Source organism: Lipophrys pholis (genome assembly GCF_963383615.2).
Source record: "Lipophrys pholis genome assembly, chromosome: 3".
Lineage (NCBI taxonomy): Eukaryota > Metazoa > Chordata > Actinopteri > Blenniiformes > Blenniidae > Lipophrys > Lipophrys pholis.
Window position 1 is genome coordinate 12,171,949 of NC_137627.1, and position 18,642 is coordinate 12,190,590.

An 18,642-nucleotide genomic window follows, 5' to 3' on the forward strand; every position below is an offset into this window, starting at 1 on the left:
CACACTCACTTCTTTTGAATCAGCACTTAAAACATTCTTATTTGCACAGGCTTTCGAATAAACAATAGATTTTACTTACTTTATTAAATGTATCTTAATAAATCTCTTACCTTATTTATTCTACTTTCTAAGCTGTTTTTTGCTTTACAACCTTCGTATGAAAAGTGCTATATAAATAAAGTTTGATATCACAAAAAATATAACACCATCAAAAATCAATTTCTGTTTCAGACCAGATTTTATTATTCAATATCATGCTGTACTTTTGTTTATTTCATATTAAAAGAAATTTCAATAAGCACTAATCTGTTTACAGTTTATCGTCGCTTTAATTTTTTTTAATGGATGGATAGATACATAGAATTGCATCTAAATATTTAGATGAATATGTAAATATACATGTATATTAATATGAATATTGGTAGAGGTGTGTATATACATACTTTGGTATGTAGATACAAGCATAGATAGATTGAAGCGTGAAATGTGGGTAGATATGCAGAGATGAATATTTATATGGACATATAAATATGTGGATAGGCGAATGTAGACAGACAGATAAATGGCTACAAAATTTGATCTTTAAAACCTTTGATAAGCGACTTCTTCTCAGTTAAGGACTTTTTCTTTACGACTTGGATCATATAAGTCTTGACAGACTTTAATGTCTGAGCTGGTGGGAGAGGCGTACAGCTGCTGCACAGTGATTTTATTTAATTTTTCTGTGGCAGATTTATGGATGTTCATTTGCAGATAATATTTGGAAATAATTATGTTTTTTGGAAGGGATCGTCGCACTCGGTGATCTCATCATGTGTCTTCTGTCGGGGTTGAATAAAAGCTTGACTTTACCTTCATTCACATTGTGACTATGTCTTCTTTAATCATCTCCAAATGAGGGTTTCACATGTTGTCGTCTCTTTTCCGATTTGTTCAAGTTGAGGCCTGGTGCCTCCCAGAGCCGTGTGGTGGATTTGACCAGTTTATCAGTGACTCCCTTGTTTCCTGGTTCTGCCTGTGAGCTGCGTTGGTTCTGGTGAGACACTGGGGGCATCTAAAATGACTTTGAACAGAGGCGACTAATAAAAGTAATAAAATGGAAGCTTTTATACTATTTACCTCCACTGAGGTGATGACCCTTCGTCATATTTCAGAAAAAAAGTCGTGATTAGTAAAATAGTGTAATTACTTTTGCAGTGACTCATGTATAATGGACACTTGCTTTTTCAAGCTCCGTGCCCAACACCTCCACCGCCTGCCAGAGTATTTTATTTTGTTATGGGTGTGAGGTAAGCAGAGCAAAGAGAAGGATGTGTGAGTGACTGATAGATGGAGTATAATGTTCAATTTATACAGATAGAGATCCTTCTCCTATAAGCCAGTGAGGTTCATTAACTCCCTCATGATGATGATGATGATGATGATGAATGTTGGTCCATGTTACCCATGAACAAATGCAACAGCCTATTACCAAACTGCATTCACTTGTCTTTTTTTTTTTTTTTTTATGTCTTCCATTAAACCGTTTGCTTCTACATGTTTTTTTTTGTTTTTTTTACACTTCTATTTTCCTGCTTCGCTCCTTTCCACTTTATTGTTTTCTGTCTCTTTCACTCTCTCTTTATGCCTGTCTTAGTCATCCTAACATTTGGCCTTTTGTCACCCTCATTATCCGTCTCTTGTCCGTGTGTTGCCTTTTATCACTTTGCTCCTTTTTTTTTTCTTTCTTTTTTTTTTTTTAAAATCAACGCTTCCCTTTCATTGCGTTTGTTTTTCTGACTCTTGCTCTCACTCTCTGTCTCTATCCACACACCTAGTCTGCCTCTTAGAATTATGTGTGTAGCAGACTGCCAATGAGGTGATTAATGACTTGTTTGTTTGTCTGTGTTACTATATCCATTCCCTTCATCCTAATTAAGTATATATCTGCTGATTTGGCTGTGCCCCACCCTTGTACTGTTTATACAGTTGATTCTTACAACGCAGACCTTGCTGGTGTCTGTTGGGCTGACGCTCCGGCGTGATGAATGTCTTTAAACTTGTTTTTTGATGGGGATGGGGTGATTATTTTTGTGAGGCGCAGACATGCTTCGGGGGATTAATGAATCCTCCTCGCGTTGTGGTGGGTATGTTTGGAAAAATACAAACGTTGTCGAGTTAGTTCACATGAGTGTTTGTTTGTCCTAATTATCATTCCCTGAAAAGCTTGCAGATTTTTAATCTTTTTTTTTTTTTTTGAGAGTGGGGTTATACTCACCTATGTTTGAGGGAACTTTCAGGGAAACTCAACAAAAAAGGACGTGTGTGGCTAAAGTGCTCCGTGCAGCAATAAAATGAGCAGTGAGGAAACCTTAACTTTAGAGAATATGATAGAAGGATTCTGAATATTTTAGTTGTATCCGGTTCGTTTGCTGTGTGTTTTAAGAACGACTACATAGCATTTGTATGATTTCTCATTCGGTGCCAGCGCAGAAACCTAGCAGCATGTTTCTCCCGTACAGCATGTTGACAGATGTGTCACTCTTTATAACCTTTCAATTTTCCACCGTATGCACGAGTGGAGACGGAAGAGCGCACACAAGAAAGATGAGGAAACTGTACAGTGTCTCACGGCATTCATGCCTTGTACATGAGAGTACAAACAAACTCTAGTGGAGCGCTTGTTTTCAGACTTCGTATCAAATGAAAATAAACTTTCCTTTTCATGACTGACCTTTATTCTATGTCATAGTTCGTTTAAAAAGAGTTTCCATTTAGCTTTGTATGTGTTGCTGTTTGCTTTTACTCCAAATCTTCACGTTACCACAACTCAGCGCCGTTCAGTCAGTGTCATAGTTCAGCATCAGTGCAGGAGGAAATATTCCATTAGTGGAGCAAGTACACAGGGGATGTATGAGGAGATTTTGTGATGATAAATAGGTATACGCTGTGTAATGGTTGGTACATGACAATTCCATAAAGTACATTTTACAGTGTAGAGGATAAAAATGTTCCATATCACAATGTATTATCTAATTCTCAGTCTCACTAATGCTCTCACTTCTCCTCCCTTGGTAAATGAGCCAGAAATTCAAATCAAGAGAGCTTATAGGAAGTATGACGATAATACTACTTATCCATAAATTTCAATGCAGATTTGTTTTTACATACCACCAGAAAGAAAAAGTTGATTTCTCAACGCTTAAAAAGTCAAGAATCAATGAAAACCACACGGGTCTAATCCAGGAGCATCGCTTTAACCTACTACACATGTTTTCATTTGTTCATTTTACAAATGCAAGAAAGTAGAAAAAATTTGCAGGTAATCTGATCCAGGGCTCGAATGAATCCTCAAGCGGGACACCCCTGATGTATAACTGTATATAACTGTAAGTCTCCCTCTGTGCGTTTTGTTGTAATCTCATTGTCATGCATTGTGAGTCCCGTTTTTACACAGACAGACAAACATGCTGCAGCAGCTCGAACCTTTCAGCTGTATATTTTGACTGTCCACCTCAGTGATGCGTATGAACACATTCTAACTCCAGACAAAGACAGAGTCCTTCTCCTTACCCTGTAACATCTCACTGTGGTTTGTTGTATAGCCGCGTGGCCTGATCTGAAAAAAAAAAGCTTTCAAAGAGGACTGAATAGCACTGAGACAGACAAGTATTTTTCTCTCCGTTCATTCAGCACAGGTGTTGTGACATAACATTGACCATGTGTGAAGCAAGTTTCGGATGATGAATTGTATTTGCTGGCAGCAGGATTTCAAGCCCGGATCCTCACAGTATGGCAACAAGTATAAAACACGCCGAACAACATTCCCACCTCTGGGCAGGTTTACTTAAAAGGCGTGTTTTCCACAGTGCAGCAAGAAATCTCCACAAACACATGGAAAACATAGCAGGTTCACACCAAAAAGCCCCGCTCAGCCCATTTGAACTCGAAATCCTCTTGCTGTGAGGCAGCAGGACAAACCGCTGAACCACCGATCCGACAACTTCAAAACATTCGAGGAAAAAAAAATCCAGCCAAAGGCAAGAAATGCAGCGGAATGCTAAGGAGTTATTTCTGCTTCCTGAACTGTAGTTAAGCATTAAAAAAAAAAAACATGGTCTGTTTTACTGTGAAAGTCCGTACGCAGGCTGCTGTGTCCCCCATGTTGGACGACTGCGCCGGAGTACAGCGTGCGTGTCTGCACGAGCCGGGTATACAACTGTGTTTGGTGCAGCACTGTGTTAAGGCTAAACACACTTAAGGCTAAGCAATCAGCGAGTAAAGTTTCCCCGCCGCTGTCATTAAAGCTCCACATAAAAGCTTAAGCTGCTTTTATCCTTCCAAGGAAGAAAGGGAGAATGTCAGCACATAATTAAATTAGATGAAAGGAGGGGAATTAGAGGCTTCCTCCTCTTTAAACACAAACGACTTAATCAGAACCCTGGGCTAAATGAGAGACAGACGGCTACATGATCACGGGGAGGATAAACATCCCTCCACTAGCCTCCATCCTTTTTGCTGTGTCACTTTTCTTTGTGTCTTTATTATCTCTCTACCTGCTGCATATCTCTCGCCGTCTGCCCAATCCCCTTCTCTGGATATCGCTGCCTCATAGTTCTTTGTCTCCGCCCTTGCTCATTCTGTTTTGTGTAGCGTTACCCATTGTCTGTCCTTCATTCAGAAAAGTGCACAGGCGTCCAGTGAGCGTGCGTTTCTTTCTTTGCCTCGCTCGTAGTCGTGCCTTCAATTGCATGTTGAGTTAAACCTCAGTCACTCCGCTTTCTTCTCACCTAACATGCACTTCTTATTGGCATCTCTGGGAAAAAAAACAGAGACAAGGTTGGGACCTTGAAAAAACCACCCACAGCATACAGAGTTTCTAGTGTTAGATGCTGCTGGACCCTGATGTTTAAGCCCTTATTGATTCAGAATGTGAAAAATGTGGTATCTGACATTGATCCGTATCATCAGGCCCTCGGAGAATGACAGTTTATTTTTACATGATCCTTATAAACACTGGTTTGAAGGGGAACATGATGCAAGGGGAGCGCATCAAAGGTTGATAAATAAATAAATAAATAAATAAATAAAATATGAGCGTCTGTAATCCTGTTTGTGGGATTGAGCCTTTCATGTCAAGGAAATGGTTTCATCCTGAGATCAGATCCAACATTACATCTGACACTGATAAATGCTAATGAAGACACTTCATATCAGGAGTAAGGGACTATAATTTCCTGGGTGGGTCTATCTGTAAATACTGGGCCCCCCACCCCCACCCCCACCCCACCCCACCCCACCCCTCTCTTCCATTACTTTTCCAATAATTACGGATTCATACAATCATTAGTTCAGTGTGTTGTTTGTTTAGAATGTTTTACAGTAAAGGGAAGTGCTACGTCTATTTAGGAGTTTTCAGCTTCTTTTTTTTCCTTGGTGTTTTCATAAGAGATACCTGTAGTATCTCAAATAATTTTGTTATGTTTTGATTATGTTTTCTCATTATTTGTCCAAATTCGTAAATTTGACTGATTCAGATTTAGTTAAGGTAAAACACTAGTATATGTTTTCTTAGAAAAAAAGAAATTCATAATTAACGCTGAAGAAGACGTTGCCCTGCTCTGTTTGATTGTGTCAGTCCTCAATTTTCTGTCTTTTAAAGCGATAACCTACAACCTGAAGTAGATTTTCTCATCATCTGTTGTACTAATTTCTGATTCATGTGCAAAAATGTAGTAATTCCATCTCGAGCTCTGAGCCGTAGCCTAGGTTAGGGGTATTCAATTCCGGGCCTCGAGGGCCGGTGTCCTGCATGTTTTAGGTCTCTCCAAGCTTCAGCACGCCTCAATCTAATGTTGATGTCATCATCAAGCTGGTAAAGAAGCCCAATAATGAGCCCCTTATTGAGTTCATAGATGAAAGATTAAAAAGAAAGATGAAAGCTGCTCAGATGAGACGACTTAGAACTTAATTATGGCAGAGAACTGGAAATAAAAACATTCCAGACTTCTACAACAATATTTTATTCTGAATTACAAATGCTCAGTGTTGCGCAACAGAATATCAGTACTTTCTGACTGACATAGTCATTTTTTGTGATTTTGTTTGAACTGAACTTCGTGCACTACTGCCGATATATAATGACAGAGAGCAAAATGCAACTTTCTGACTATATTTATACTATTATATTGTTTACTGTTGTTGTGATGGCACGGCGATTTGAAATGACAAATCTCATCATTTCTGACCTGTTTTATGTAGTTTATCATTTCTGTACAATTAGAGCAGTAATCCTTGACTCAGTCCTCGATGATGAAATCAGCTAATATTGTTGGTTTGCTGAAACATGAATGCTTACTGAAGTCTTAAGCTTGAACAACTTGCTTTTTGTTCGTTTGTTGACCTTTTATGCTGATTGTCACTGAGTTTGATTGTGGTCACTTTCTAAGAGTAGTAGCGCCTCATCAAGTAACATGATCAACTATTATTATAACACTTTTTAAATAGTTAGTTTAAAAAAAATACCATTTTTACCTGAATGGTTGTGAAGGCAAGAGATGAAATAATATGTTTCATTCATTATTGTTTTCCTAATTTTTTTTTATCTCTTTATTCAATGTTTCCTTGTGTTCCTGCTGATGTTTTAAATGTGTCTGTATTGACTACAAGCCTTTCCCTCTGTACATCTGTACTGTGCTGCATCAAGCAGTCATTTCCCACAGCTTATTAATGGTTCCTACACACGCTGCAGACTTTTCTGTCACATGTGTACTGTACATATATCTCAGGGAGGTTGGATTTAATTTAGAAGAGACTTCCGGGGTTACTGCTATTCACCTATTTGTCGTCGTCAAGTTGGCATGAAAATGAGTTGTAAAGTAAAAAAGCCATGAAGCTTAAAAACGATTTTTTTTAAAAAAATATACATACTCGCTTTATGTGAGGTACTTTTTTGTTGTTACTTTCCTGATTATGTCCCTAAAAGGGAGTGATAAAGTTCTATGTGTTTGCTTGCATTCTTTGTTTCGATACGTGTATGTGCGTGTGTGTTTGTCTGCGTTTCTGTGTAAAAGCCTGTTGTCCCACCAGCTTCACTCCAGACCTGAGGGAAACCATGAGAGCGCTAATTAGCTGCACAGAGGGAAGTAGCCCCAGCGGCCAATCAAAATCTGCTTTTGAAACCAGTTCCCCCCTGAGATGCCATGGAAACAGGGCGACTGAATCGCCAAGGCGATGATATATGATGTCATCTATTTGAGATACAGTATTTTTTTTTTTTTTTTTAATGTAACATGAGATTAAAGAAGTTTTCCTTTTCTTTTCCCATTTGTGTTCAAATGTGAACATATTCTCCCTTGTGCCAGAGTTGTCGGCCGTCCCCCCCCCCCCCCCGAAGTCGTCTCATTTTCCCACTTTGTGGTTTTCAAAGGGGAGATGTTGAGGAATGAGTTCAAAGATAAAGTCAGGTTCATCCAGAGTGCATGCTGGAGATAAATTGTTCTGTGCATGTTTTGAGCAGAAAGCAGCAGCAGATCACTTCACGTCGTGACCTATATATTCACTCTGCACTCAGGCTCGTTTGTTGTGGGCTTCGTAAAGCATCTCGTTTGCCGGCTAATGCGCGCATTTAAAGAAACAGACCGTGTTGGTGGATGAATTTGTGCAACAAATTTGCGGGGAAAGGTGTTACACAACCTGTTTGTAGCTCATAGCAGGATGTGACATAATGTTTGTGAGAATAATAATGGCGCTGAAAAACAATTTTATATATAGAGAGTAAATATAATGACAAAAAGGACAAGCCCATTAGAGCAAGCCGGACAACACTGCAGTGAAATAGATTAAAGAGATCACAACCTCACCATCTGACCACCGCCTGAGCATGTGGCCTGTGTGTCTTTACAGCCTCGTCCACACATTGGCAAATGAATTTTGTTGTGTGTGCGTTTGCCCCAACATGTGAAAAGTCTGGAATTTAGCTCTTTTTTTTTTATTACACACATTTGGTCATGCATCTTTGATTTGCTCTCGATCTGTTATTCATCCATTTGTCATCCGTCACAATTACAAAGGTCAAACTGTCCTCATATACTGTACACACACACACACACGCATACACACACACACGCACACACACACACACACACACGCACGCACACACACACACAGAAGCTCATCAATAAGTGTTAACAGATTGGTAAATATTGTGTATGCTGCAAGCGATGCGCTCGGCAGGCTTCAGTGTCACCAGCCAAATTGGAAAGGCAAAATTAACTTGCAAGCTGGCAAAAGCAGACGGAAGAGGAAATAACATTAGCAGGGTTGGAAGCTAATAGCTAATGACTACGATCCACCTTTTCAACAATATCTCAGTGTCCTTTGCGATCACTTTGAGCTTCGCTGGACTTCTGTTACTCCCCAAAATTAGCTGTGCAGGCATTGACATTTCTTTGCGGAACTGGGCCTTCATTAAAGTGCCTATGACACCATATCGCATGTTAATTTAAGAATTTTTGCCCTTGAAAAATAACAGTCAAAGGTGTATTTGCCTTCATTGGATGCCCGCTGGAATTTACACTTTTTTTTTTTCGAATTTTGCACCGTTGACAAGCTAACCCTCTCTGAGAGGAATGCGGAAGTGACGGAGCAGCCACAAAGCGCGACGCTCAAGGGTGGTGATGGAGGCCGGGGGTGTAGCTCAGGGAGTCACGGTGCAGGTTGTTTGGACTATCAGAGTAAACCGGAGTACGGGAGGAAAAACGCACACACAGAACATACACACAGAAAGGCTCCTGTGGGGATTTGCCCCTTTTTTTTTTGTGCGTTTTTTTTTTTTTAACTGGGACCTTCTGGCTGTGAGGCGAGAGGCTGTGGACTCCCTGTGGATTCAGGACGTGGTGATTGGAACATATCACATCAGTTCTACAGTCTTTATTCTGTCGTCTCCCACGGTAACTGATATGGACACAATCACGTCGCTTTGATGATCGTTGTCGTCGTCTCGTCTTCAGATTGTCTGGATCTGTGCTGTAGTTGCTGGGTTGATTGTCAATATCCCCCCCAAATCTGTTGGGTCTGACCTCCAATGCTCCCACGAACACTCTCTCTTACTCTTCTTTAAAAAAAAGTCTTCAACTACCGCTGAACAGTGTGAAATGTCAGACAATATTTCTGTTTCTTCACTTCTCTGTGCATCCACCACTGCATCCACCACTGTTCCTCCTCTGACGCCACAGCAAAAGATGGAGGAGGTTGGGAAAGCTGGATGGGCGGATATCAAGAGTCACAACTGAATTTCACTCGTTTTTTTTGTTTTAATTGCAGACGATGGCAGTATAACAAAAAAACGTTTTATAATAAAAAATACTTTTATGTTGTATTGCTTTTTTTCCCCAAAAGTGAAAGTGAAACTTATGGGATCTTTCCATAACCCCCCCCCCCCCCGCCCCCCCTTCCCCCATCCACCATGCTGGATGACGACTTTGGCTCTGCTGGGAAAAGCTCCGACGACTCCACCCCACACCGTCGTTGCGCCATATTGTAACGGAGAAGCAGTAGAGCAGTCGAGGTAAGTCAAACTGAGCAGTCCTGGAGAAACACACCATTAAACTGAGAACTGTGTGTGTGTGTGTGTGTGTGTGTGTGTGTGTGTGTGTGTGTGTGTGTGTGTGTGTGTGTGTGTGTGTGTGTGTGGTGGGGGGGGGGGGGGGGGTCCCTTCAGGCTGCTTCAGACACTCGATTTGAGCGACGCTCCGTTTTGGCCAAATAGTGACGTCACAGGAGCATAACAGCAAAACAAAATCCTTTCTCTGAGAGGCAGAAGGACTTGCCAGCAGACGCAGAGGGCAGGAATTCACAAATTGTTGTTGTTTTTGTCAGTGTGGCCGGAATGAGAGCTCCGAGAGAATCCGCCAGGCCTTCCTCCTGTAAAAACAACCTTCACTACTTTGTAGGAAAAACAAGAAAACTATATCATTAAGCTAAGATGACATGTTGATGTATTTTAACTTGAATTCTTCCATGTAATCATTTCGGGTTCACTGTTAAGAGACAATAGGATCCTATGTGTTTTTCCCTCCATCTTCCACTATGTGGCTTCACTACGGAAGAGTATTAGGGTCACTGAAGAAAAAAAAAATTTAAATTCGGAGGCTAACAAACCCCCCAAAAACCCTTTTCAGAAAAAGTCAAAAGTCAAAGTTGAGATTTTTTTTTCACGGAGAGACGTCTATCCATCCCTCATCATTTGCTCTTAGATGTAAAATCACACTAAATCACGTAATTCTGACTATATAGGGTTACTTACTGCTTATGGACATGTGATTTTACACAGGACTTCCTTGATTACTAAGAACACATTTTATTAGCACCCTGGGATCCGTGCCTTTGTCCTGAGTATTCCACAAACTTCCCCGACAGAACAGGCTGCAACTGTCTCTTATAGTCCTGCTACTGATGATAACTGCACCGTGTTTATGAGCTAAATTCTGTCCTGAAGCATCTTTTTACCACTTCATTAAACCGCCTGCGATGCATCTTGAGGAACCAGTCACATGTGCTGTCATGTGGATGGACGGACTTTGTAATTAAAAAAAAAAAAAGCCTACGAATTTTTTTTTTTCTTCAGTGGCCCTAAAACTCTTCCGTACTTCACTGATACTCTGAACAATAGGTATTGAAAACCAGTCCCCACTGCATTCTGGGAAACAGGAGCCCGTCGAGGACAGGGGTCCGTTGTGATTGGCAGGAGGGGGTCAAGGGTCTCAGGGATGGAGGGAGTCTGCCTCTCATTCAAAAGTGTGTTTCTATAGTTTCACTCTCTTTCTTTCACCGTGAGTGTTTGGAAGAGCACGGCCGTCCTGTGCAGCTGACATGTGGTGAGAATGTCTTTGTTTGATAAATAATTGTGTTAATTCCTAACAATCTCAGATCTGTTGTTTCCATAGTCGACCACAGTTGTGGAACATGCAGAATTCAGAGAGAATAGAGATTTCAAAAAAATAAAAAATCTAACAGACAAAATGAACATAATTCAGCCACTGAGCATCTTCCTCCTCTAACATCAGATTATAGAACATCTTCCTCCTCTAACATCAGATTAAAAAACATCTTCCTCCTCTAACATCCATATTATAGAGCATCTTCCTCCTCTAACATCAGATTAAAAAACATCTTCCTCCTCTAACATCCAGATTATAGAACATCTTCCTCCTCTAACATCCATATTATAGAGCATCTTCCTCCTCTAACATCCATATTTTAGAGCATCTTCCTCCTCTAACATCCATATTATAGAGCATCTTCCTCCGCTAACATCCAGATTATAGAGCATCTTCCTCCGCTAACATCCAGATTATAGAGCATCTTCTTCCTCTAACATCCAGATTATAGAGCATCTTATTTACAATTCTCTTTGCAAGAGACTTGTAAATCTGAGCTATATTTCAAACGTCATAATTCTGAGTTACGAAACAAGGTGCAAACATTGGAAGCAAAACTCAAAGATGAGAGTTTTATCATTTGACGGTGCAATAATTTCTTGTGACTCTCGACACACAAACAGACTTTGAGCCGACATCATAACTTCCTGGTGTTCCAGTAAATGTGTGTCGCAGGTTTATTCCAGTGTGACTAATGATTAACCCGTGGGTTTAAATGTGGCAGTGAGGGAAGCGGCTCAGAAGATCGGAGGAACATCTCATCATGGCTTCTTCTACGTCCACCACCGTGGGAAACATGGTAGTGATCACCCATGTGCACCCGGTGGCTCCCACCGGGTCGCAGCAGCCATTGTCAGACAGAGAGCAGAGATTCAGGAGGGGACAGCCCAAGGCCCTCGGGGTAAGATTCTGATAACAGACACTGTCTCCTGGATTCAAACGGGCGAAAATAGATGGAAATATCACAGCTTGTGATCTGGGTCTTTTCTCGTCGTCCTCATTTCTGTAGATTCTTAAGTTTTAACCGTCACTGAATCAATGACACACGAAACAGCTGAACGCCGAGACTTTTTTGAATGAATCAAATAAATCGAATAATTAAAGCAAAGGTGAAAACACAACCTTTATTTGTAGGATTCGGCATTAGATTACACGACGAGTGTGATTGTGTGACTCATGACAGGGTCGGTTTTAGGAAATAAGTCATTAAATTGTTGGTATTTTTCGAATCAAAATTCTGAAATAAGTTTACTTTTATCTTATTTTCATTACACATGAGTGACCATAATTGCCATAGTTTCGTTAGTGAGGAAATTTCCTGACGTTTCCATAAAATATGATTCTTCAAAATTTAGATTGAAAAGTATTTACATCTAATGTGAAATTTAAAGTAATCAATATTTTCCAGTATGTGATATCTTATCCTGCTGTTGGTGAAATAACAATGACGAGGGATGGATTGTGTTTTTTGTTCTTATTTGCTATTACAATCTTAATATCATTGATTCTGTCATGTTAACCCTTTATTAACCAAAATACCATATTTGGTAATTCTTCCTGTTTCTTTCATTATTGTTTTCTGTTGAGATACTAATCAACCCTTAGAATACACGATTAAACAGTCATTCTAAAAAGTAGGTCACAGCTCATATTCTCAGCTATTATGCCAAAAAAAAGATGATGAATAATAGAACTGAGGTCATAAAGTCTTATCTGCCAGAGAAATAAATTGTTGTTTTTCTTCTGGTTTACAGAACTTTTCGAGTAATATTGAGTATTTTGGGGGGGGGGGTCAGGGTTTAAGGTCATGACACATTTTTGTAATTCCACAATGCAGTTGAACTCTTAATACAGGATGAAGTTAAAGTTTATTTATATGTAGTTCAGGTGTCCTTCTCTAAGTACAATATATGGGTAAGGCCCAGTAGTGGGCGCTATAGAACCAGCAGCTCCATGAAAACTTCATATAAGAAAACTAACATTTTCATGTAGAAAAAAAAAAAAAGTATACCCTGATATAAAGTAACCTGTGTCTGGAAAGCACAAGAGTTGTACAGGACTGTCTCAGAAAATTTGAATATTGTGATAAAGGTCTTTATTTTCTGTAATGCAATTAAAAAAACAAAAATGTCATACATTCTGGATTCATTACACATCAACTGAAATATTGCAAGCCTTTTATTATTTTAATATTGCTGATTATGGCATACAGCTTAAGAAAACTCAAATATCCTATCTCAAAAAATTTGAATATTTCCTCAGACCAAGTAAAAAAAAAAGATTTATAACAGCAAAACAAAATCAAACATTTGAAAATGTCAATTAATGCACTCAGTACTTGGTTGGGAACCCTTTTGCACGGATTACTGCATCAATGCGGCGTGGCATGGACGCAATCAGCCTGTGGCATTGCTGAGGTGTTATGGAGGCCCAGGATGCTTCCATAGCGGCCTTTAGCTCATTTGCATTATTGGGTCTGGTGTCTTTCAGCTTCTTCTTCACAATACCCCACAAATTCTCTATGGGGTTCAGGTCAGGGGAGTTGGCAGGCCAATCGAGGACAGTAATGCCATGGTCAGTACACCAGTTACTGGTGGTTTTGGCACTGTGGGCAGGTGCCAGATCATGCTGGAAAATGAAATCATCATCTCCATCGAGCTTTTCAACAGATGGAAGCATGTAGTGCTCTAAAATCTCTTGGTACACAGCTGCATTGACTCTGGACTTGATGAAACACAGTGGACCAACACCAGCAGCTGACATGGCTCCCCAAACCATTGCTGACTGTGGGAACTTCACACTGGATTTCAAGCAACTTGGATTGTGCTCCTCTCCAGCCTTCCTCCAGACTCTAGCGCCTTGACTTCCAAATGAAATACAAAACTTGCTTTCGTCTGAAAACAGGACTCTGGACCACTCTGCAACTGTCCAGTGCTTCTTTTCCATAGCCCAAGTCAGACGCTTCTTCCGTTGTCTTGAGTTCAGGAGTGGCTTGACCATGGGAATATGGCTATTGTAGCCCATTTCCCGGACACGTCTGTGAACGGTGGCTTTTGATACCTGGACTCCAGCTTCAGTCCACTGTCTTTGAAGCGCCCCCAAATTCTGGAAGTGGCTCTTCTTCACAATGCTGTTAAGGCTGCGGTCCTCTCTCTTGGTTGTGCACCGTTTCCTGCCACATTTCCTCCTTCCAACAGACTTTTTGTGAATGTGCTTTGAAACTGCACTCTGTGAACAGCCTGCTCTTTTAGAAATTTCTTTTTGTGTCTTACCCTCCTGATGGAGGGTGTCAAGGATGGTCCTCTGGACAGCAGTCAGGTCAGCAGTCTTCCCCATACTTGTGATTTAGTTTACTGAACCAAGCTGAGTGTTTTTAAAGGCTCAGGGAAACCCTTGCAGGTGTTTCGAGTTAATTAGACGATTCAAGTGATTAGTTAAATAGCCTGCTAGTATACTTTTTCATGATATTCTAATATTTTGAGATAGGATATTTGAGTTTTCTTAAGCTGTATGCCATAATCAGCAATATTAAAACGACAAAAGGCTTGCAATATTTCAGTTGATGTGTAATGAATCCAGAATGTATGACATTGTCATGTTTTTAGTTGCATTACAGAAAATAAAGGACTTTAACACAATATTCTAATTTTCTGAGACAGTCCTGTATATAGTTTGTTGTTACTTTGAAAACCCTTCTGTATATGTTCCTGAGAAGATTGGTAAAAAAATAACTAAAATTCAGACTGTTCCCAGTCGCATGAGAAACAAAATATGGCATAAATCATGCTTGTTTCCATGGCAACCAAAAATACATTTGCAACATCAAATCCAGTGAAATTCAAGAGTTTTTGCATCAGATTCTCTGTCGTTCTTGTCAAACGCTCTGTTCGTCATCAGACGTGCTTCTTGTGTTTGTCTGGTTTGCAGACGGTTCAGATCATGATCGGACTGATGGTCCTGGTGTTCAGTATCGCCATTGCTGTCCGCCAACCTTCACTGGGAATTTACAGCGGCATTTTTGTTTGGGGAGCTTTGATCGTAAGTCAGGTTTTTATGTTCCTCTGCCTTCAAGTCGCCTCCGTCCATCTTCATCGACAGTCATTATCAACAGAAGGACACAATGTGATTGTAAAAATGCTTGTTACTTTTTTTTTTTTTTTGGCAGTACATCGCATCTGGATCTGTGACGGTGGCTGCCGAGAAGTACTTGAGCCGTTGTCTGGTGAGTGCCACAGATTCTTGCATTTGAGGAATTTAAAAATTTTTTTTTACTTTTCTCATTAATGCAATTTTGAAATTGAGTTTTGAAGGGAAAAAAATCTGACATTTTAAAGATTTCTTCCAATTGTTTCCGTCTACTTTCTCGACTCTCTTCTCTCTCCAGATGATCGCCTCTGTGGTGATGAACGTTATAGCAGCAGTTGCTGCTGCAGTTGGTATCATACTCTACTCACTGGATGGCGTGATTTGGTACCAGCCCTACGATTTCGTAAGAATTCTAATGGTTGTTTCCATGGTAACCACAGCAAAGCTTTTGTAGCACTAAGTCACCTTGTTTGGGTTAGTATCCAGAACATTTGGATAACTGCAGTTTCTCTGCTCATATTTTGGGGGTTTGGAGACATTCAGCTTTGGCGCTCGCCGTCTCATTAGGTTGCTATCGCTAAACATGCTCAGAACTCCGTCTCCAGTCTCCTGTTAGGATTTACTTTTACTCCAACGTGAGCAAAGATCACTGCGGCTGCTTTCTCCTTTAGCTTTTTGGTTTGAGTTGTATTGAGGCTGCTACGATTCCCTGTTTGCAGATACTAACTGAAACTCTCTTCAGCCTTATTATCCAGGCTTTTCCATCGTGTTGGCCGTGTTCCAGCTCCTGCAGTTCATCGTTTCCATCACCGTGGCGGGATACACCTGCGGTGCAACCTGCGGCTGCTGCAGGAAGGTGGGTCAGCTCCTCACTGTTGACCTTAAGACCCGCCCACATGACGCGTGCAGAGAACAATACGCTTTAAATGTTAAGAAAGTGGAGAGAGCCGGACGTTCTAGTGGACCGACGAGGAATCAGATGCTATTGAACTACCGATGTGAACGATAAAACTTAAGAGTATGGACTGCGAGTCATAGCACATGCCACGGTGCATGAGCAGAAAGAAATGTTTACAGCGTGAGGGGAGAGAGATTCGCATGTAGCAGTAACTCAGTCGCCTCCGGCTGTCTCTGCAGGAGGGAATCGTGACCGATACAGTGGATCAGAACATCGGTGTCGTGAAAACAGAACCCTCAAAAGTGAAGAAAGTTTTGCGGATACCTTCGTTTATGAAAATGTTTTCAAGTGATTCGCATCTTTTTGAGAACGGTCCACGAGGTGGGGCTTGTTGAAAATGCTCCGACTCTGTTATCGTGAAACGGGGAGAACCTCGATGATGACTCTGGCGGGAACCCTGCTCCTGCTCCTGCTCCTGCTCCTGCTCCTGCTCCTGCTCCTGCTCCTGCTCCTGCTCCTGCTCCTGCTCCTGGTCCTGGTCCTGGTCACTGCGGCCGTAGTAACTGGTAGTTGTGCACATGACCCAGTAGAGCCAACCAGAACAAAGTTTCCTCCGTGGTGTCATGACACCCAGTCCATATTCTCCGGGGACTTAGTGGTTTTATTTTGACAGTCACCATATTAACAATCCAACTTGGTGGTCTGTCCACTAGAATGTCCATGTTCTCCCGTTTTTAATGTTTAGAGCTCATTGTTCTCTGCTGTGTGTGTGTGTGTGTGTGTGTGTGTGTGTGTGTGTGTGTGTGTGTGTGTGTGTGTGTGTGTGTGTGTGTGTGTGTGTGTGTGTGTGTGTGTGTGTGTGTGTGTGTGTGTGTGTGTGTGTGTTTTCATTACAAAAACAAACAGCACCAACTAGTGGCCTGACATGAAAACTAGATCATATTCAGCATCTCTGCTGTTTCCGTGTAAACGGACATCATTTTCAAAAAGCTTCAAATGTGAATGGTTGTCATGGAAACGGGGTCTCAGTAGACATTTTGTGTTTCTCATCTTCTAGCAGCCAGAAGTCATCGTTCAAGCTCTTGACGGTGCATTCGCCGCTCAGGCTCCGCCCAATTTCCAGGCAGCGTCTGTGGCCCCCGCTCAGCCATACCCGCAGGTAAATACAGAATTGTCTATAAGCAATGTGAATGTTTGAATCCTGAATTAAATCCCTCTGATGGTGTTGTGTTGTGTTGTGTTGTGTTGTGTTGTGTTGTGTTGTGTTGTGTTGTGTTGTGTTGTGTTGTGTTGTAGGCGGGGCCCTACTATAAAACAGATCTGGGTTTCACTGACCCTCCAGTTTACGAACCTGCTCCCTAAGCGACCGTCCGACTCCAAATCTGTTTCTTTTTATATAATCCTCAATATCTGTCGTCAAGAGATGCAGAAGCAGATGAACCGCAAACAATCAAAGAAGAGAGAATAAGATAGAAGGTGTGTGGAGATCAGTAGACGCTGTGTGAGTGCAAGCTTCAAAGTGAAATATCATTGCTGAAATATTGTGTGTGTTAGATAATGTTGTAAAAAATACAGTGTGCTAAGTGGATATGTTTTGAATTTATGTGAAATTAAATTGAAGTGTGTGAGGAGGTGGTCATTCATTCTGCTGCAGTTAGCACTAATGCTAATTGCTAGCACCAGCACTGATAATGTGCTTCTCTCTCTCTCTCTCTCTCTCTCTCTCTCTCTCTGTGTGTTTGTGTGTTTGTACACACAGCGGGTTTTGAACATTATCAGACCGTGCACATTGTTATTTAGAGCATTTGTAACCTCATTGGAAAATACTTCGATTTGTGATGCAAACAGGAAATTTGGGACAAATACTCTCTTTGGTCTACTGTGTTAAAAAATGGCGCCGGCCATGAGAAATATCAAGATGGAGACCAATTACCAAGATGGCGAACATCCAATTTGAAAAGTATTATTCCCACAGCAAGTATTTGAATTAAAGACAATATTCTGAATGTATACCCGAGTTTTAAGGGTCAAAGAATCTAATAATGAATGCTTTCTGGGCTCTCGTACAAAATCAATGGTCATAGCAAAGATGGCGTCCAATATGGCTGCCATGAAGTCTATAAATCCTATTATTTCAGGAAATAAATAAATAGTCCCCAGGGATCACTTTATATGTATTGCTCCTGCTAAAAAGCAAAATGGCTGCTATTTTCAAGAGCTGTTAATAATCATTTATCATTTTACAAATTTAATTGTAAAATACCTTTTTTTCTAAATTTATTACATAAATGTAAAGACGGCGTGAGAGATGGTCCGATGACCTTTGAAAGCTATGCAACTCTGGACTTCCTTCCGGGGAGACAGACTTCTTGCCAGGGTATCGACCTACAGAAACAAGTAAACATCTAAATGTGGCCAAGGAGGAAGATGCAAGGTGGCAAACAAGAACTCCATCCTATCAAATTGGCAAAACTTCCTCAGGCACAGTGACAACAAGACAGAGTTGTTTCAAATCATCAAAGATGACCTGGAGATACTGGAGAAGTTTGTCATACTGATGTATGACACGTCCAGCACCGCTGCCAAGGTCAGGCTTGATGTTTTCCAGAATGTAGAGGCCTTACGAGGCCATTCCACCAACCGGAACAGCTCTGCTCCAACACACTAGAAGTGCTGCCTACCAGGCTGGTTGTGCGTGGGCCCAGGCAACCCAATGTCAGCCAGAAGCAAAGGTCTCCG

The 18,642-nt window shown here is 41.0% G+C and overlaps 1 protein-coding gene across 2 annotated transcripts; it reads left to right on the plus strand.

The window, feature by feature from the left end:
* The first annotated feature begins 9,434 nt into the window (after nucleotides 1-9,434).
* LOC308107707 (membrane-spanning 4-domains subfamily A member 15-like) lies at nucleotides 9,435-17,912 on the plus strand. Of its 2 annotated transcripts, XM_080460190.1 has the most exons (8): nucleotides 9,435-9,547; nucleotides 11,644-11,820; nucleotides 14,847-14,957; nucleotides 15,085-15,141; nucleotides 15,304-15,408; nucleotides 15,748-15,861; nucleotides 16,961-17,062; nucleotides 17,200-17,912. In XM_080460190.1, exons 2-8 carry the CDS (start codon nucleotides 11,683-11,685, stop codon nucleotides 17,263-17,265), a joined length of 693 nt encoding a protein of 230 aa, XP_080316316.1. In that variant the 5' UTR covers nucleotides 9,435-9,547; nucleotides 11,644-11,682; the 3' UTR covers nucleotides 17,266-17,912. The 2 variants fall into 2 exon arrangements, with proteins under 2 accessions (XP_080316316.1, XP_080316317.1); XM_080460191.1 differs by lacking the exon at nucleotides 9,435-9,547 and having other exon boundaries at nucleotides 10,768-11,820; nucleotides 17,200-17,532.
* The last annotated feature ends 730 nt before the right edge of the window (nucleotides 17,913-18,642 follow it).